Here is an 18,618-nt window from a genome sequence, read left to right on the forward strand (position 1 = left end):
GTCCTGAGTGAAACCCTGTCTAGGGTTGCCACCTTTTCAAATGGCCAAAGTGGGACATTTTTGGTACAAAAATCAGATTTTACAGGCCGACACATACCCACGGTCAGTAGAGAGGATAGAATTTAACATTTTTTGCCTTAATAAAAGCTTATTCTTGTAGAATTTTAACTGCTTATTCTGTTTCTTATAACATTTAGGTATTTTAGTTACAGAATAACTGTTTTACGCAACTATTACATAAAATATAGGAAATAATTTTGTCCTAAAATCCAGGACATTTGCCATTTTTACAATTTTTTGTCAGGACACAACTGCCCAAAGAGGGACTGTCCCTCGCAAAGTGGGACAGGTGGTAACCATAACCCTGTTAGCAAGGAAATAATGAAGGGCTCTGCCATTACTGCCTGTAACTCAGACGGATTCACTTCATAACACTGAAACTTCATAATACTGAAGACCAAAATACTGAAAGCTCAAAATACTGAATACTCAAAATACTGAAAACACATATTATGCGTAAACTCAGCTTAAACAACATAAATCATAACAATTTCTACCAAATATATAAGCCTTCATTCCCTGCTAATTATATATATCAACTCCAAGATTGCACTGCAATCTTGGAGTTGATATATTTAATTAGCAGGGTGGAAGCAGGGGCTTGCCCCTGCATATTTGGTAGAAATTGTTATGATTTATGTTGTTTAAGCTGAGTTTACGCATAATATGTGTTTTCAGTATTTTGAGTATTCAGTATTTTGAGCTTTCAGTATTTTGGTTTCAGTGTTTTGAGTTTCAGTATTTTGATATTTCAATGTTATGAAGTGAATCCAACTCAGACACTTCTTGCTGAAGTAGTAGCTAGAAGTAAGGCTATTTTCCAAGAGAGGAATTTTAACTGCTGAAGTAGCAGGTTCAAAAGGGGGAAATGTGAGCTTTTCCAGTACAAAGTTAAGGTACCAGGCCTGGGTGGGAGCTCTCCTATGGGGCCTTACCCTTCTCAGGAACTGCTTGATGAGAGGGTGAGAAAAGAGAGGCTCAGTATTATAATGAGCTTAGATGGCAGAACCATGAATCTTAATGGATGAGAAGGATAGGCCTCTGTGGAGCAGCTCTGCTAGGTAATCAAGGATTTGAGGTAAAGTGGGCACAGCTGTGTCCTTTCCTTGAGACTGACTCCAAGAGCAATATCTTTTCCACTTTTCAGCATAGGATTTCCTAGTACTAGGCCTTTTGGCCTCAAGGATGACATCCAGCACCTGTCTTGCTGAGGGATGCAGGTGGTGTATTCATGGGATAAGCCTGCAAGGTTTAGGGTTTGCAGCTGTGGATGCAAAATCTGTTCCTCCTGCTGAAACAGCAGGGAAGGTGTCTGATGTAGGTGCCTGGGTGGCACTACTGTCAGACTGTGTAGGAGTGGGTACCAGTGCTGGCGTGGCCAGTCTGGTGTAATAAGGATTGCCCCTGGCCTGTCCTGTTTGATCCTGAGTAGTACTTTTGAGAGGAGGTGCAGAGGAAAGGCATAAATTGAGAGCTTTTCCCATGTAAAGGATAGGGTGTCTACCTTCCAGGCTCTGCTGTGAGGGTTCCTGGTGCAAAATTTGTTCAATTGGTGTTTTTTTTTTGGGGGGGGGGGTCAAAAAGGTCCACCTCTGGAGTTCCCCACTTCTGGGTTAGAAGTTTGAATGAATTGGGTTCCAGTTTCCACTCTTGAGGGTCCAAGTAGATTCCTGCTCAAGCTGTCTGCCAGTGAATTTTGCTTGCCTTGCAGGAACTGAGCTTGTAGGTGCACTTGGATGCTCAAAGCTGTGCTCCACAGAGCAATGGCTAACCTGCAGAGTGGGTAAGAATGAGTCCCGTCCTGCTTGTTTATGTACCACATAACTGTGTTGTGGTCTGCCTTTATCAGGAGCTGTCCTGGAAGGGTAAGGTATTTGAAGACTGTCACAGCATTTTGTACAGCTAACATCTCTTTTTGCTTGATATGCAGGGGGATTTATTCTGGGCTTCATTTGCCTTGCAAGCATTTGCCTGCCATGCGAGTCCCCCATACCTAGTCTGATGCGTCTGTTGTCAGGGTTTGGGTAGCGAGGGGTTGAGTGAAAGGAAGTCCCTTGTTGTGGTTGCATGCTTCTGCCCACCAAAGGAACTCTGCCCTTAGACAGGGTATGATAGGAATCACTGTTTCCAGGTCTTGAGAATGTTGACACCAGAGACCAAGTACCACTGAAGTTTCCTCATATGCAGTCTTGCATATGGAATTAGCAGAATGCATGAGGGCATGAACCCTACGGCTTGCAGTATTTTCCTTGCAGACAGCTGGGTTTTGTTGGCCATTAGTTTGAAACAGTTTGTCACATGGACTTGGCTTTTCTGGAGTGAGGAATGCCATCTGGGAAGTTGTGTTCAAGCTTGCACCCAGGAATACAGTTTGTTGGCTGGGCACCAGTTGTGATTTCTTTTCGTTGATGGAGTATCCCAGTGAAGTTAGAAATTTTTGTTTTTTTACAAATGCCAGGTGCTGAAGTATCAATTCCTGACTGTCCGCCTGAATCAGGTAATTGTCCAAGTATGGGTAGATTTGAATATTTCTCTGCCTACAGTATGCAATGGCTAGAGCCAGGCATTTTGTGAATACTCTGGGCGCAGTAGATATGCCAAAGGGAAGTGCAGAGAACTGATGGTGCATAGAGCCTGCCCTGAAACGTAGATATTTCCTGCAAGACTCCCTTATGGGGAAGTGCAGATAAGCTTCTTTTAAGTCTAGGGCGACTAACCAGGCATCCTTGGCTAGCATAGGAAGAAGCTATTGCAGTGTAAACATTTTGAATTTTGGAACCACCAGAAAGAACCCCGTCCCCTTTAATCTACTGGAACAAGTTGAATAGCCTTGATATGGAGAAGGGAAAGTACTTGCTTTTGAGCTTCTGCCCACTGGTTTGGAGGAAGGTCTGGCAACCCACTTGGTGTTGGCAGGGAGTGGAAGTAGAATCTGTATCCCTGGGATACAATGTTTAGAATCCATCGGTCCTGAGTAATGGACATCTTTTTTTGCATGAAGGGTGAGTTTTCCTCCTAGGGGCGCAAGTACATGGGCATGGCTGGGAAGGATAATTGGAAAGTCATTGTGAACCTTTTCCATAAGAGATGGCTTACCAATCCCTGGTTTTGAGGTGGAAACACTCCATTATTTAGATCTCTGCATACACTGAGACTGTAGTCTTGGTGGTCTGTTTTCCCTGGGTTTGGACTGAAGGCCTGAGAGGGACTGGAAAGGACCAGTTTTTTGAAGGCCAATGCCTACTGACACTAGGTGGCTGCACCTGTAAGAAATCTTTTGACTGTTTGCATAGATTTAGCTTTTTCTTGCATCTTTAAGAACTTCTGCTTTTGTTTCAAACAAATGCTCCTGATTTAAGGAGCATCTAGTAATTTTGTTTTGACATGGTCAGGCAAGACTTGTTCTTTTACAGCCAAGCATGCCTTCTAAGTACAGACCCAGTGACAGCAGCCCTGCAAGATGCTTCTAAGGCATCAAACCCACATTGCAAAGTATGTTTACTAACTTGGTTTGCAGAATGCATTAACTCTTGTAAATCTTTATTTTCTGCACAATCTGGAAGTAACACCATTTTTTGTTTAATTAGTTCCATAATATGTTGCTGGTACTTCAATATGTGTAACTGGCAATTCAAAGCCCTGATGGCATAAAGCTCTAGAATCCCTGTCTGAAGGGGTAGGGTTTTTGGCTGTAGTAGCCTTAGTGCCTTTAGGTCCCTGGGTAATGGTCTCTGGTTCCGCAGTAGGATTCTTAGAGAGAAATTTGCAAGAATCAGGTACTCTGTAATACCGGTCAGGTTTTCTAGGAGCTGGTGGTAAGGTGTCAGGAGTAAGACTGTACTCCAAGAAGACAGTCTACAATATCCAGGACAGGGAATAGCTAGAGGCCTGTGCTGAGGCAAATCTAAAAATTCCCAGAGTCTCTTTTTGGACTGAAGATAGTCCTGGCACTCCCAGCAGAAATGCTCTCTAGGTATGCAAGGTTTCACCAAAAGAGAAATCCTCTGGAGGGGAGGCAGGGGGAATGGATTCCTCTGCATCTGAATCCTCATAGGCAGATAAGGGTATGTGTCCTGGTAATGAGAAGGGTCAGAGTCATCACACTCTGTCTGTAGAATCAGAAGGAAATTCAATTCTTTGTCTTTTGGCAGGGGAAGGCTGTCTTCCCCTAATTAGAGTAATAAGGTCTTCAGCCGTTCTAAGCATTTGTTTTTGTGGCATGGGAGGATGAGCATGCGCTTTGGACGTCTGTTTTCTAGGCGTAGTGCGAACTCTGGGACTGAGAAACTCTAGTTTTACTAGGAAATGAAGTTGGTTTAATATGAATATCGGTAGGTCGAAATGCACCCTCAGAAGTTGGTGCCTGCCCAGCAGCTCTGGACCCATCCAAGGTAGACACATCCGCAGGTTCCATAGTCGAAGATGCATCTCACGGCATACCGGACTCCGAAAGGGTCTCGGTAGTGGCCTGAAAATCTGAAGCAGGCATCAGGGGCGGCAAAGGCATCTGAGTACTGGCAGACTGGCGACAAGCTTAACGGAAGCGTCGTTGGCAGTTTTTGACCTACGCAATCTGTGTCTTTGTGCTTTTTTGGAAGATCGGTAGTTGGATGGCTTACAGAAGCCATTTCGGCATACAGAGAATGAGAGCAAAAGAATTTAGCTACAAAAACAGCCTGACGACGAATGGTTGGGGCGTTAAAGCACAAAACCGACAGCTAGGGATGTCGTGGTCTGGGCCTAAAGAGGTGACAGTAAGAATGAAAATCTCTGAGGTATTTGCTTTTCACAGGCAAGACCATTGTTAATTTTTTCTGACATTGGTTAGAGCAAGGAAAAAGAATCCCCAATGGGTTCTTAAGCTTTAGAGGACTAAAGGTCTGAAACTTGAAAAAACAAAAATTTCAGGTGGCGGCCGACTGGCACTTGCAAATTGCTTCTGCTTTGGGCTCCTTCTCGGCAATCAAGACTGATGTAACAGCGTCGGCTGCATGTTTTATACCCCTGACGACCTGACATCATGGAAGAAGCGACAGCATCCGAAGCAGAAATCCCAAGACTCTGGTATTCGGGACGACTGAGGGCTACCTGCAGGCAGATAACCCAAGTGTGATGACTGCAACAGTGAAACACGAAGAACATCAGAGCTGAGGCACGTTCAAGTGGAAGTATAAAGAAATTAAACTGGCCCTTGTATGAAATGGCAGAGAGGAATATGCTGCTCATTACACTTCAGAACAACAGAATCACACACAGTACTATCAGACACACGAACTGAAAAAAGGAACGTCTTAAATGGGCAGTCTTGCTAGGTAGTTTGTGCTTCTATAGAAAGGAGTTAACCCTAGTTATTAATGTGAGGAAGGTAGGGAAGTGTAACAAAGATAATTCCCTTATTATTTGTTGCTGCTTGGGGGGGTGGGGGGGGGGGTGCCTTCCAGTACAGTTGCAACAAATGTAATCTACCATAGTGGAGCTGGAGGACAAAATGTGGTGTGGACTATACTACAACACAAATCGTCCACCTTGCAAAACAGCATGCATTGAGGAATTCCAACTAAAGGAGCTATCTGTTCCACTTCCCAAAAGACCCAGAATACAGACAGAAAAACAGATGCAGGATTGCCTCTCAGTATTTGCTACTGTGCACTCAAAAGTGCCACTTTTGTTTCTTTTAAAATAGCATGGTCTAGCTGTCCAATCCAACAGCTACATTAAAAGCATCAAATGAAAGTGCTTGAATACAGATGGGTTAAAGATTACTGCAGCTTCAGAAACAAAGACGAGTGTGTTTACTGCTGACTGCACTAGACTTTTTTTGTCTCTGTATCCACAGTGAAATGGAAGCACAGTAAATCACTGGCAAAAATGAATCGGCACCTGTGTTTTAATTATAGTTTACAACAGTTTCATTTATTTTATTACTTTTCAGTACAAAAAGACTTAACCAGAGGGTTAGGACATCTCTAGAGCTTACCTGTTTATTGGTTTTGCCATAACCAAAACATACCACACATGATACCCTTCATTATTCAAACGTACATGACTGGAGACTACTTTGTCATAATACTTTTTTGTTAATAAACTTAAGGTGATTCAGGAGAAAGACAGGGATTCCATGTCCTAAAAGACTTGCGTGTAAAGTGAATACTCCTTTAAATACACACAAACTCAAACAGCTAAATGCAGAAATCAACACCCTTTAAAATATCAAGTTCAAAAGCTCCAAAACCACTTCTACAAGGCAAATTCTCAACAACATTTTCTTAATCATACAGACCTTACTACTGGCTGAAAACAGGGAAAGTAGCAAGTTAATGATGCGCCTTATTCAGATAGATCACCCTATTACTGGCTCTATAGTTTCTAACATTCATCTCTTTACCTATGGGGAGGCAAAAGTAAATCTTTAAGAGTGCTTCATAGAATTATTTTAAAATACATGACTCTGCAAATAGAACTGCACTTCAAAAGCCTTGAGAAGAATACTGTTCTTTTAAGCTGGTGTACACAACTGTAGCAGTACCCATGCCTAAAACTGCACAGCTGACAATGATCAGAACACAGAAAAACATAAGACAACGTAAACCTGTTTATGGAGTACGCATTATACGGAGTGAATGTTTGGAAGAGGCTTGTGTAAAGAAATATGGCAGTTCATACTAACAAGTGCTCACAAACTGTACCATGCAATTGGTAGTGCCAAAGTTTGTTCTTCCCATCTCCCAGAGCAAAATGGTACCAATACACTTTGCACAAAGAGCCACTTGGACCAAGTAATAACGGTCAATATGCCATTAAAAGTGATTTAGCAAATATGACACAGTCAGAAACCAACTAACACTTCTGGAAAAGAAACACCCTTCCCCATGTCATGAGTGTCACCCCATCACATTCTCTACCCTCTACTACAAAAATAAAAAAATAAATAAATCCTCCTAACAGTTGTTAAAAAAATACAACTAACTACACAAAGTAAGAGCACATCTAAAGGGGGTAGAAAGGAATAAAACTGTTTTGACTTTTTAAATGGCTGAACTGCTGACAATGAAAAAAAAGTGAGGTATATGTACAAAGTAGCTCCCGGTATAGACTACACATGATCACTGAAAGTCAAACATGAACATTTTCAATAAATGGGAATTTCACCTGCAAGAACTCTTGAAATAAATTTTTTGCTTCTAAGCAGCAACTCTGCCCTGGCTTTACCTTTACTTGTCAGAGGAAACAATATGACAAGAAAATAAAACAACCCATCAGTTTCCTGCCTTCACTGCTCAAACAAAAAGAATACTGGAGGGGCGGTGTTTTTAAACTTTTCCAGAACAAGCCTTACTTTAAAGGGAAAAAAAGTGCCATGACCTTGAGATTGGAGTTGTATTAGGGCTTCTTCCACTTCATAATTTTTTTTACAGCATAAAACGTGATGCATTTCTAGTCAGCATGTCCACATGGCCTATCAGAGAAAAATAACTTACACTGGGATTTCTAACTTTAGAAGCAGTTACTTCTAGTACAAAAATCAAAGTCTGACAAAGTGGCAATAGAAAAAATGTCACATGTTATGCAAGGGAAGCCTATCACATTTCTGACAAAACAGAGAAAGTGCTTGCTGCAGTAAATATTAAAACAACTAAGACAACAAACATACACTGAAGTCCATTATAACTATCACATGTGAAAATATTCTGAATGTCGTACTTTACAAGACATCGGCTCTCTAAATAACAGCAGACTGCTGTGGCTTCGCTCTCCTCCTCTATAAATTACATACTAAATACAGGCTATATACTGCACTGTAAAATGCAGCATTTTGAAATGCAATGTCAGTGTTAAAAAAGTCAACTAAGCCTGCCCCGCCACAATTTTCTGGCATGATGCAATATTATACCGTAAGCATACACCACTCCTGATCATGCCTGTCCACTAAAAAAATGAATTAAAAAATACAGACAAGCTCCGAGCAGATCTCACATTCTGGGCACACTAAGAAGTCAAAAGAAAATTATAAAATTCTATCCATAAACTCTGACCAGATTTCACAGCCAGGGCATCATGCCAAGGGGAATCAAAAACAAGTATTAGTTGTTTGAATACTGTTAACAAAAGAGACATGTCCTTTCGACAAAAAAAGTAGTAATGACTTTGATCAGGTATGCATATATACACCTGGTATTACACTATACAGTGTACCCCATGTTACTACATGTGAGGAATGGCCAAGTTGATGGGCTGGGGCTGAGGAAATACTTCATGCAAGAAAAATGTATACATTTACAAGGTATATAACCAGCAAATCGCACTAAACTGCAACGTTCTTCTGAGTGAGTCAACACTCTTAGTTCTTTATGTTCCAGTCCACACGCCTTTTCACTGGGGCTCAAGGCAGATTTTGGGAAAGACAAAAACTAGCTGTTTTTTCCCCCTCTCCAAGAATTGTTGATGGCATCTTGTCAGTCATCTGATATCGGACACTGAGCTCTGGCTGGAAACATACGTTGGAGGCTTATCCTCTGATAGCGTGGCCACCACAGGGGTCCCATTGTTTGCCAAGCAGCCTTGCCGAAGCGTCTCGAAGTATGAGGCTTGTACTGGTTTATGACACTGCAGCACTTTGATGGCATCATCTATTCTAAACCAATGTCTTTTCCTCCCTAGAAAGAAGCATGAACAATAAATACAAATTCCACAAGTGTTTTCATCAATACAAGCTGTATAATTTAGATAAAATATAAACATGCTTCAAATATGAGTTACTAGACCTGCAAATAAACTGTCCACTGAGGATAAATGCAAATTTGCGCCATCTTAAACTGACTTCAAAATGCCTTCCTCTATTTAAAAAGGCTGTTGACAAGGAAATGTCTCACTATTGCCCACCTACAGCTGTTATTCAATAATGTTAAGCAGGGTGTCTTCAGCCTACCAAAAAAGGGGCATTCAGCATATCATTTTTCATAATTTCTTAAATGACTACTTTTTTCTTCCAAGTCAACAGCATTACAAGTGGATCATCAATGAAAGAGGAAGTAGGTAATTCACTCAAGTACTTCTCAAATAAAGGAAGCAGCAAAAACTGGATGGACCTCCACTCTAACTACCCTCAAAAGCAGAGCAAAATCTACTTTCAAAATAAGACCGATCATACTAAGATGATGTCCAATGGACACTACCCTTGCACACTACATCCAGAGTGACAGAATGCACAGCATAACTAACTTATCCTCAGTTTTCAGTCAGCAGGACAGCAATAAGAAAACCAAGTCACTTCTGTATAGTCAGTTTTAGAGAGATTTCTTTTAGCATAGGAAAACACAAGCATTCAGTATATACCTTGTCTTCTGGCATGGTTGAGATTTCCTCTTTGTAGGAGCCGGTCTTGCACTAATCACCAATTCCTGAATGTCTAGCTTCTGTGACCTGGGACATGCTCGTCACCCACCAGCACACAACATGACCAATGTGCCATAACTAGGAGGTACTGTCTAGCCACACACCACCCAGTTCTGACACTATGAAAATGAGCAAGCACACTATGACAAGGAAAACAATCATACCGTTGGCTGACATTACAACAGCCATCTGCAAGTTGGACACGACAGGTTTCTTGGCAGGGACTGGGGAATGGGTGGTGTATCAGGTGGGTAATAAGTACTTACTGTACAAGGATCTTCTGAAGACAGTACAGGGTACAGAACAATATAATCAGTAGATAAAAATTAAAAGTCGTTCTCGCCATAACTAGGCATCTGTGTTGTCCATTTTCATTTTTCATTAACAAATGGGTTTAGATACAATCCTCGGATCAGACTCAAACATCTCGCAAGCTCCTCCCTCTACCCATAACGCACTTGTCCATCTTCAATACCTCAGACTGAGCTTGTTGCCATCAAGTCCCTATAAATAGGCAAAGAAGGGATAAGCTGAAAGAACAGGGCTCAAACTCAAACTAGAAGTTCCAGAAAATAAAACTGGTTCCTCCAGAAGATTTAAGGACCGGGAATGGATGGGAGGGAAGTTGAGGAATGGACAACCACAGATGCCTAATTAAGGTGAGTACATAACTTAAATTGAATGTTGTCCTTTTAATTTTTCCTCAACAAATGGGACTACGCTGATCTTGCGTGGCCCTCATGGAAGGATATTCCACAGTACCGCTGAGCCAAAGACATCTCTACTTCTGGATAACAGGTCCAATTTGCAATGAGTAAATAGTCATGTAAAATCTTTTCATAACCATAAACGTTCTCTTCCATGAAGTTTGCTTACTGTGGGATCCTCCACCTCAGGTGGCCCAAACGTCGGCTCCTATACAAAAGCTTAAACCTGGTTGCTGTTGGTGCATGAGACGTCACACACATGGCCATAAACCAGGGACCTTAAATGTGCCGAATGCACACACATACCTCGGAAAGTACAGTGCAGACTTACCATAAATGTAGATGTTAACAGTGTATTCATTGTTGCAGTCATCACACTTGGGTTATCTGCCTGCAGGTAGCCCTCAGTCAGCCTGAATACTAGAGTTTTGGGATTTCTGCGTCAGATGCTGTCGCCTCTTCCATGACATCAGGTCGTCAGGGGTATAAAACAGGCAGCCGACACAATTACATCAGTTTTTCTTGCCCCAAATGTCAGGATCCTCCCAAATAGGAAGCTAGTACATGGTGTGGAACACGACCAGTAAAAAGTAAATACCACTGCCATTAAAAATGGCCATAGAGAGGATAGGTAGAAGGATAAAGAAAACCAGGGGGCTGGAGGGAGGGAAACCAGGACTGCAACAGCGAATACACTCAAACATCTACATTTATGGTAAGTGCACCCAACTGTACTATGTTCTTCATGTTTCACTGCTGTAGTCATCACACTTTGGTTGATTCCCAAAGCTGAGGAAGGGTGGAGGCAGGCCTTACAAGACTGCTGTAGCAAATCCAGCTCTGGATTTAGAAAAAATAGGTAAATGGTAATGCTTGGTGAAAGTGTGTACAGAACTCCAGGTTGCAGCTTCCAGAATGTCCCTGGTAGGGACTCCCCTGAGAAATGCTGTAGAGTTGGAAGTAGCCCTAGTGGAATGTATTCCTATCCTCTGTGGGGTGGGTTTCCCATGGTGCTTGTAGCAGAAATGGATGCAGTGTGCTACCCATTTGGAAATGGTTTGCTTTGAAATGGCCTTGCCCTCTGCCCCTGTAGCAAAGCTGACTAGCATCTGGTCAGATTTTCTGAAAGGTTTAAGTCCTGTAAAGGTAGAACCTGAGCTGTCTGTGCACATCCATGGAGTGCAGGATCCTTTCTGCTTTATTCTAAGGATTAGGGAAGAAGGTTGGTAAACGGATGGATTGGCTTAAAGCCACACTGGACACCACCTTAGGCATAAAGGAAGGGTTAGTCTTGAGGGAAAAGCGGTCAGCGTGGAAAATAATGAAGGGTTCCCACAGCCATTAGTGCCTGTAACTCAGACACTCGTCTTGCTGAAGTTATGGCTAAAAGCAAGGCTGTTTTACAAGAGAGGAATTTTAACTCTGCTGAAGCAGCAGGTTCAAAAGGGGGGAGGCGTGAGCTTTTCCAGTACAAAGTTAAGGTCCCAGGCAAGGGAGGGTGCTCTCCTAGTCGCCTTAACTTGTCAGCCCCTCTCAGGAACTGTTTGATGAGAGGGTGAGAAAACAGAAGTGTCTCAGTATTATAATGAGCTCAGATGGCAGAGGCATGAATCTTAACTTAGGGGAAGGATAGGCCTCTGTGGAGTCGCTTTCTAGGTAATCCAGGATTTGAGGTAAGGAGGGCACTAATGTGTCCTTTCCTTGAGAATGACTCAAAGAACAATCACTTTTCCACTTTTCAGCATAGGATTTCCTAGTATTAGGCCTTCTGGCCTCAAGAATGACGTCCAGCTTCTATTTTCTGAAGATTGCTGGTGGTGTACTCAGAGGATAAGCCAGGCTGCAAGGTTTAGGGTTTGCAACTGTGGATGCAAAATCTGTCCCTCCTGCTGAGACAACAGGGAAAGTGTCTGGTGAAGGTGCCAGGGTGGCACTGTTGTCAAGACTGCATAAGAGTGGGTACCAGTGCTGGCATGGCCAGTCTGGGGCAATAAGAATTGCCCTTGGCCTGTCCTGTTTGATCTTGAGTAGTACTTTTGAGAGGCAGGGCAGAGGGGGAAGGCATAAATTGAGAGTTTTTTCCATTTGAAGGATAGGGCATCCACCTTCCAAGGCCCTGCTGTGAGGGTTCCTGGTGCAGAATTTGCTCAACTGGTGGTTCTCGGGGGTGGCAAAGCGGTCCACCCCCGGTGTCCCCCACTGCTGCTGGATTAGTAGGTTGAAGGTGTTGGGCTCCAATTTCCACTCATGTGGGTAGAGGAGATTTCTGCTTAAGTCGTCTGCCAGTGAATTTTGTTTGCCTGGCAAGAATTGAGCTTGTAGATGCACTTGGTTGCTCAATGTTGTGTTCCACAGAATCATGGCTAACCCGCAGAATGGGCAAGAATGCCCCCCCCCCCCCCCCCCCCGCTTAGGTACCACATAACTTTGGTGTTGTCTGTTTTTATCAGCAGCTGTCCTGAAAGGATTAGATATTTGAAGGCTGTCAGAGCATTCTGTACAGCTAGCATCTTTTTGATTGATGTGCAGGAGAATTTGTCCTGGGCTCCACTTGCCCTGAACGCATTTGCCTGCCATGTGAGCTCCCCCATGCATAGTCTGATGCATCTGTTTGTCAGGGTTTGGGCAGCAAAGGGTTGAATGAAAGGCTGTCCCTTGTGGTTGCATGCTTCTGCCCACCAAAGGAACTCTGCCCTTAGACAAGGTATGATAGGAATGACTGTTTCCAGGTCCTGAGAATGTTGGCACCAAAGACTTTTGAAGTACCATTTAGGTTTCCTTGTATGCAGTCTTGCATATGGAATTAGCAGAATGCATGAGACCATGAACCATACGGCTTGCAGTATTTTCCTTACAGATAGCTGGGTTTAGGTGGCTATTTGTTTGAAGTAGTTGGTCAAATAGACCTGTTTTTCTGGAGTGAGAAATGCCATCTGGGAAGTTGTGTTCAAGCTTGCTCCCAAGAATACAATTTTTTGACTGGGCACCAGTTGTGACTTCTTTTCGTTGATGGTGTACCCCAATGAAGTTAGGAGTCTTTTTACAAATGTCAGGTGCTATAGTAGCAATTCTTGACTGTTCGCCTGAATCAGGCTATCATCCAAGTATGGGAAAATTTGGATATTTTTCTGCCTGCAGTAAAGCAATGGCTGGAGCCAGGCACTTTGTGAATACACTGGGCACAGTAGATAAGCCAAAGGGAAGCGCAGACAATTTATGGTGCATAGAGCCTGCCCTGAAGCGTAGATATTTCCTGCAGGACTCCCTTATGGGGATTTGCAGGTAAGCTTCTTTTAAGTCTAGGGTGACTAACCAGGCATCCTTGGCTAGCATAGGGAGAAGCTGTTGCAGGGTAAGCATTTTGAATTCTGGGACCACCAGAAAGGTGTTCAGAATTGATAGATCCAGGATTGGGTGCCAAGAGCCCTCTTTTCTGGGCACCAGGAACAGTCTGGAGTAGAAACCCTACCCCCTTTGTTCTACTGGAACAGGTTGAATAGCCCTAATATTGAGCAGGGAAACTACTTGCATTTGAGCCTCTGCCCACTGGTTTGGAGGAAGGTCTGGAAACCAGCTTGGGGGTGGCAGTGAATGGAAGTAGAATCTGTACCCTTGGGATGCAATGTTTAGGACCCATTGGTCCTGAGCAATGGACATACAGTATTTTGCATGAAGGGCAAGTTTTCCTCCTAGGGGAGCAAATAATTACGTAGGGCTGGGAATGACAACTGAAAAGTCATTGTGAACTTTTTCCATAAGGAGGTGGTTTACCACTCCCTGTTTTTGAGGTGGGAACATTCCATTGTTTAGATCTCTGCATACCCTGAGACTGTAGTCTGGGTGGTCTGTTTCCCTGGGATTTGGACTGAGAAGGCCTGGAAGGGGCTGGAAAGGACCAGTATTTAGAAGGACAATGCCTACTGAATCTGGGTGGCTGCACTTGTAAGAATTCTTTAACAGTTTGCATAGATTTAGCTTTTTCTTCCATCTTTTTAAGAACCTCTTCTGCTTTGGTGCCAAACAGTCCTTATTTAAAGGAGCGTCTAGTAATTTTGATTTGACATGATCTGGCAAGGTTTGTTCCTTCAGCCAAGCATGCCTTCTCAGTACAGACCCAGTGACTGCAGCCCTGCAAGATGCTTCTAGGGCATCAAAGCCACACTGCCAAGTATGCTTACTAACTTGGTTTGCAGAATCCATTAACTCTTGTAAATCTTTATTTTCTGCACAATCAGGAAGTAACACCATTTTTTGTTTGTTTAGCTCCATAATATGTTGCTGGTACTTCAACATGTGAAACTGGCAATTCAATGCCCTGATGGCAAGTGTTGGAGATGTACACCCTTCTTACCCCATCTGTCTAAAGCTCTGGAATCCCTGTCTGAAGGGGTAGGGTTTTTGGCTGTAGTAGCCTCAATACCTTTAAGGTCCCTAGGAAATGGTCTCTGGATCCGCAGTAAGATTCAAATTGAGAAACTTGTGAGAATCAGATACTCTGTAGTACCTGTCAGGTTTTCCAGGGGCTGGTGGCAAAGTGTCTGGAGTAAGACTGGATTCCATGAAGACATCTACAACATCCAGGACACGGGGTATAGCTAGAGGCCTGTGCTGAGGCAACTCTAAAAATTCTCAGAGTCTCTTTTTGGACTGAGGGTAGTCCTGGCATTCCCAGCGGAAATGCTCTCTCAAAGTATGCAAGGTTTCACCACTGAGAAACTTGTGAGAATCAGATACTCTGTAGTACCTGTCAGGTTTTCTAGGGGCTGGTGGCAAAGTGTCTGGAGTAAGACTGGATTCCATGACATATCCTTGTCAACCTATGAGGATTCAGATGCAGAGGAATCCATTCCCCCCGCCTCCCCTCCAGAGGAAGGGGTAGGGTTTTTGGCTGTAGTAGCCTCAATACCTTTAAGGTCCCTAGGAAATGGTCTCTGGATCCGCAGTAAGATTCAAATTGAGAAACTTGTGAGAGTTCTACACTCAGAGTTCTACCACCCTAGAACAAAACAAAGAAAAAAAAAAAAAACTAAGGGTAATGCTGCTCAATGCCAGAAGTCTCAACCTCAAGATGCACGCACTCGAGGCCCTTCTCAGTATGGAGAACATCGATGTCTGTGCTGTGACAGAAACCTGGTTCAAGGCTCCTGAGAGCACCCCAGCACTATCAGGTTTTACCTCATATCATGCGTTCCGGCCACAAAACCCGGACAATACCAAGAAAGGAGGAGGGGTATCCATATTCATCAAGGACACCCACACCTCAAGATTGGTGGCATCGCACAATGCATCGGAAACCATTCAGGTGCAATTAACCATAGGCAAGACTGCTCTGCAAATTGTAGCATGTTACAGGCCACCCTCGCAAACTCAGGAACCTCACATGGCCTTCCTGAAAACACTGGAGGGGATAAATGCATCTCCGAACACCATCATACTAGGTGACTTCAACTACCCTAATATAGACTGGGAACACTACTCAAGCCCAAACACTCTAGCCCAAAAGTTCCTGGAATTCATAAACTCAAATGCCATGGAACTAGTCACCATCCCCACAAGAGGAGAGAACATACTTGATCTCATCATCACGAACATGGGAGCACAATGTTCAACGCCAGAAGTATACCCCTCACTGGTGAGATCTGATCACAAACTAATCTCGCTGGAGGTCCTCATCCCGCCCCCACCCGAAATGAAAAAGACCACAGTAAAGAACTTCTCGAAAGCCGACTTCACACTTCTAAAGACTAGTGTGGTCTCCTTTAAGGCCCCTGAGCCGGCGATTAACATTACTCAAACCGCTGAATCACTTACAAATGCCTTCTACCAGCACCTGCAGGGCTGCATGGATCAGGCAATCCCAAGCAAAACAAAGACTCTTTGTACCAAAGGCAAGCGTCCAGTCTGGTGGACCCCAGCCATAAACAAATTCTACAATAAAAGGAGAAAGCTACTACAAGATAGAGCAAAATCCTTAAAAGGTAAGACACCGCTGATCACTATAAGTAAAAAGCTAAGAGCTCTCATAAAATCATCCAAAGCTAATTTTGAGAAAAAATAGCTAAGGACTCTAAAGACAACCATAAAGCATTCTTTAGCTATGTCAGAAACCTAGGAGGAAACTCCCAGATATGTTCAGAATTAGTTGAAAATGATGTGAAGATTACTGATCCTACAGACATTGCCAACATACTGGCTGACAGGTTCAGTGCAAACTTCTCCCCACCCTCCCCGCCTAAAGAAGAGATATCTATACCAAATGATTGTAGCCCCCCAAACATCTCCAACGCTCAGGTGAGAACTGCTCTCTCCAAGGCAAAGAACACAGCATCCATGGGACCTGATTGTGTCCCCGGCTGTGTGCTCCATGAACTCAACGAGGAATTAAACCCACAGTTAGGACAGCTGTTTAATCTTAGTCTCACCTCCGGATACGCACTCCAGGAGTGGCGCACAGCGACTGTGGTCCCACTCCACAAAGGCGGTGCCTCCACCGACCCTGGAAATTACCGTCCCATTAGCTTGACGAGCCTGATCTGCAAAGCCATGGAAAGGATCATAATGGATCTCATAAATAAAGACATAGGGAATTTGCAGACTTTGGATCCAACCCAGTTTGGCTTTGTCAAAGGCAGATCATGCCTTTTAAACTTGGTTGACTTTTTCAAACAGTCACCAAGGCCATTGACGAGGGAAAGGCAGTCCATACAGCCTACCTAGACCTGGCGAAGGCTTTCGATACAATACCCCACTCGGGTATCATTGAAAAACTCATCAACTTAAATGTAAACCCATACATTACAAGATGGGTTGCAAACTGGCTGAGTGACAGAACCCACAGGGTCAGAGTTGCTGGCGCCATGTCAGACTCTAAGCCTGTCACAAGTGGTGTCCCACAGGGCTCAGTCCTGGGCCCACTCTTGTTTGGCATCTACTTTTCTGAAGTACAAGCAAACACAGGAGGGTTATGGCTGACAAAGTTCGCAGATGACTGCAAACTGGGCGCCGTAGTTGAGAACACATCCGACACAGACATCCCTCAGAAGGGTCTCTCAGAAACGGATAACTGGTGCCAGAGCCATGGCCTCAAGTTAAATGCCAAGAAATGCATAGTCATACCCTTCGGGAAAAATAAGATTACCCCTAGCTACCATATAGGTGGCAATCCCCTGAACACAGAAGAAGTTATTAGGGACCTGGGAACCCAGGTTGACAGTAGCCTTTCATTCGACACTCATATTGCTAAAGTAGTTAGGAAGACCTTCTGCATTGCCCACCTTATCATGAAGGGATTCACATCTAGATCAAGGGAAGTCATAGTCTCCCTATACTCATCACTCATCAGACCAATGATCGAGTACAATGCCCCATTCGGAATGTATCTGACCTGACACTTGCAGCAGCTGGAGAGGCCACAAAAGTTCCTCACCAAAAGGATAAAGGGTCTCAAAAATCTGTCTTATGCTGCACGACTGAAAGAACTCCAGTTATATTCATTTGCGTACCGCTTGCTCAGAGGTGACCTATGCCTGACATACAAGGCCATGTCAAACCCAGATTTGATGAATATGCTTCATCTCAAAAAATCTAGATCCCTCAAAGCCACAAGGGCGGGTGACTTAAACCTCGACACGGTTATTAATAGGACGTGCTGGAAGGATAGATTCATCACTCAAAGACTCCCTATGCTGTGGAACAAAATCCCGGTTTATGTGAGGCAGAGCACCTCGCTGGCCTTGTTCAAGAGGAATCTTGACCAATGGATGGGAGATCGCAGATACACCCCAGGGGTTACCTCAGTGTCACTGCTCGACAGAGGCACAGCTAAATAATGGGCATAGTTTCTCCAAACTAAGGGGTGGCGTAAGCCACAAAAAACTATGGGCTAGGCTTATAAATGCCCTTGGGCAGATAGCCTAGTATAAACCTATGAACCTATGAACCTAAAAGAAGAATCCTCTGGAGGGGAGGCAGAGGGAATGGATTCCTCTGCATCTGAATCCTCATAGGTTGACAAGGATATGTCCTGGTAATCAGAAGAGTCAGAGTCATCAGACTCCTTGGTCTGTAGAATCAGAATGAAACTCAATTCTTTGTCTCTCAGCAGGGGAAGGCTGGCTTCCCCTAACTAGGGTAATAAGGTCTTCAGCCATTCTAAGCATTTGTTTCTGTGGCATGGGAGCTCGAGCATGTGCTTTGGTCATTGGTTTTCTAGCCATAGTGCGCACTCTGGGCCTGAGAAACTTGTAGCTTTAGCTAAAAACGAAGTTGTTGGTTTAATTCGAATATCGGTAGGTTGGAATAGACCCTCAGAAGTTGGTGCCTGCACAGTGGCTCCAGACCCAACCAAGGTAGAGACATCCACAGGTTCCATAGTCGAAGAAGCATCTCATGGCATACCGGACTCCAAATGGGTCTCAGCAGAGATCTGCGAATCTGTAGAAGCGGGCATCGGGGGCTG

At 43.8% G+C, this 18,618-nt stretch overlaps 1 protein-coding gene across 1 annotated transcript in view; it reads right to left on the bottom strand.

The window, feature by feature from the left end:
- Positions 1–5,929: 5,929 nt before the first annotated feature.
- The window catches only part of NUDT3 (nudix hydrolase 3), a 578,627-nt gene continuing 565,938 nt past the window's right edge, over positions 5,930–18,618 (bottom strand). Inside the window, exon 5 of the mRNA XM_044076550.1 lies at positions 5,930–8,714. Coding sequence (XP_043932485.1) covers positions 8,518–8,714 — 197 coding nt within the window. The 3' untranslated portion in view covers positions 5,930–8,517. The remainder of the gene's footprint in view (positions 8,715–18,618) is intronic.

The sequence above is a fragment of the Protopterus annectens genome, chromosome 7.part0 (assembly GCF_019279795.1).
Source record: "Protopterus annectens isolate FY-2018-M chromosome 7.part0, PAN1.0, whole genome shotgun sequence".
In the NCBI taxonomy this organism is placed as follows: Eukaryota; Metazoa; Chordata; order Ceratodontiformes; family Protopteridae; genus Protopterus; species Protopterus annectens.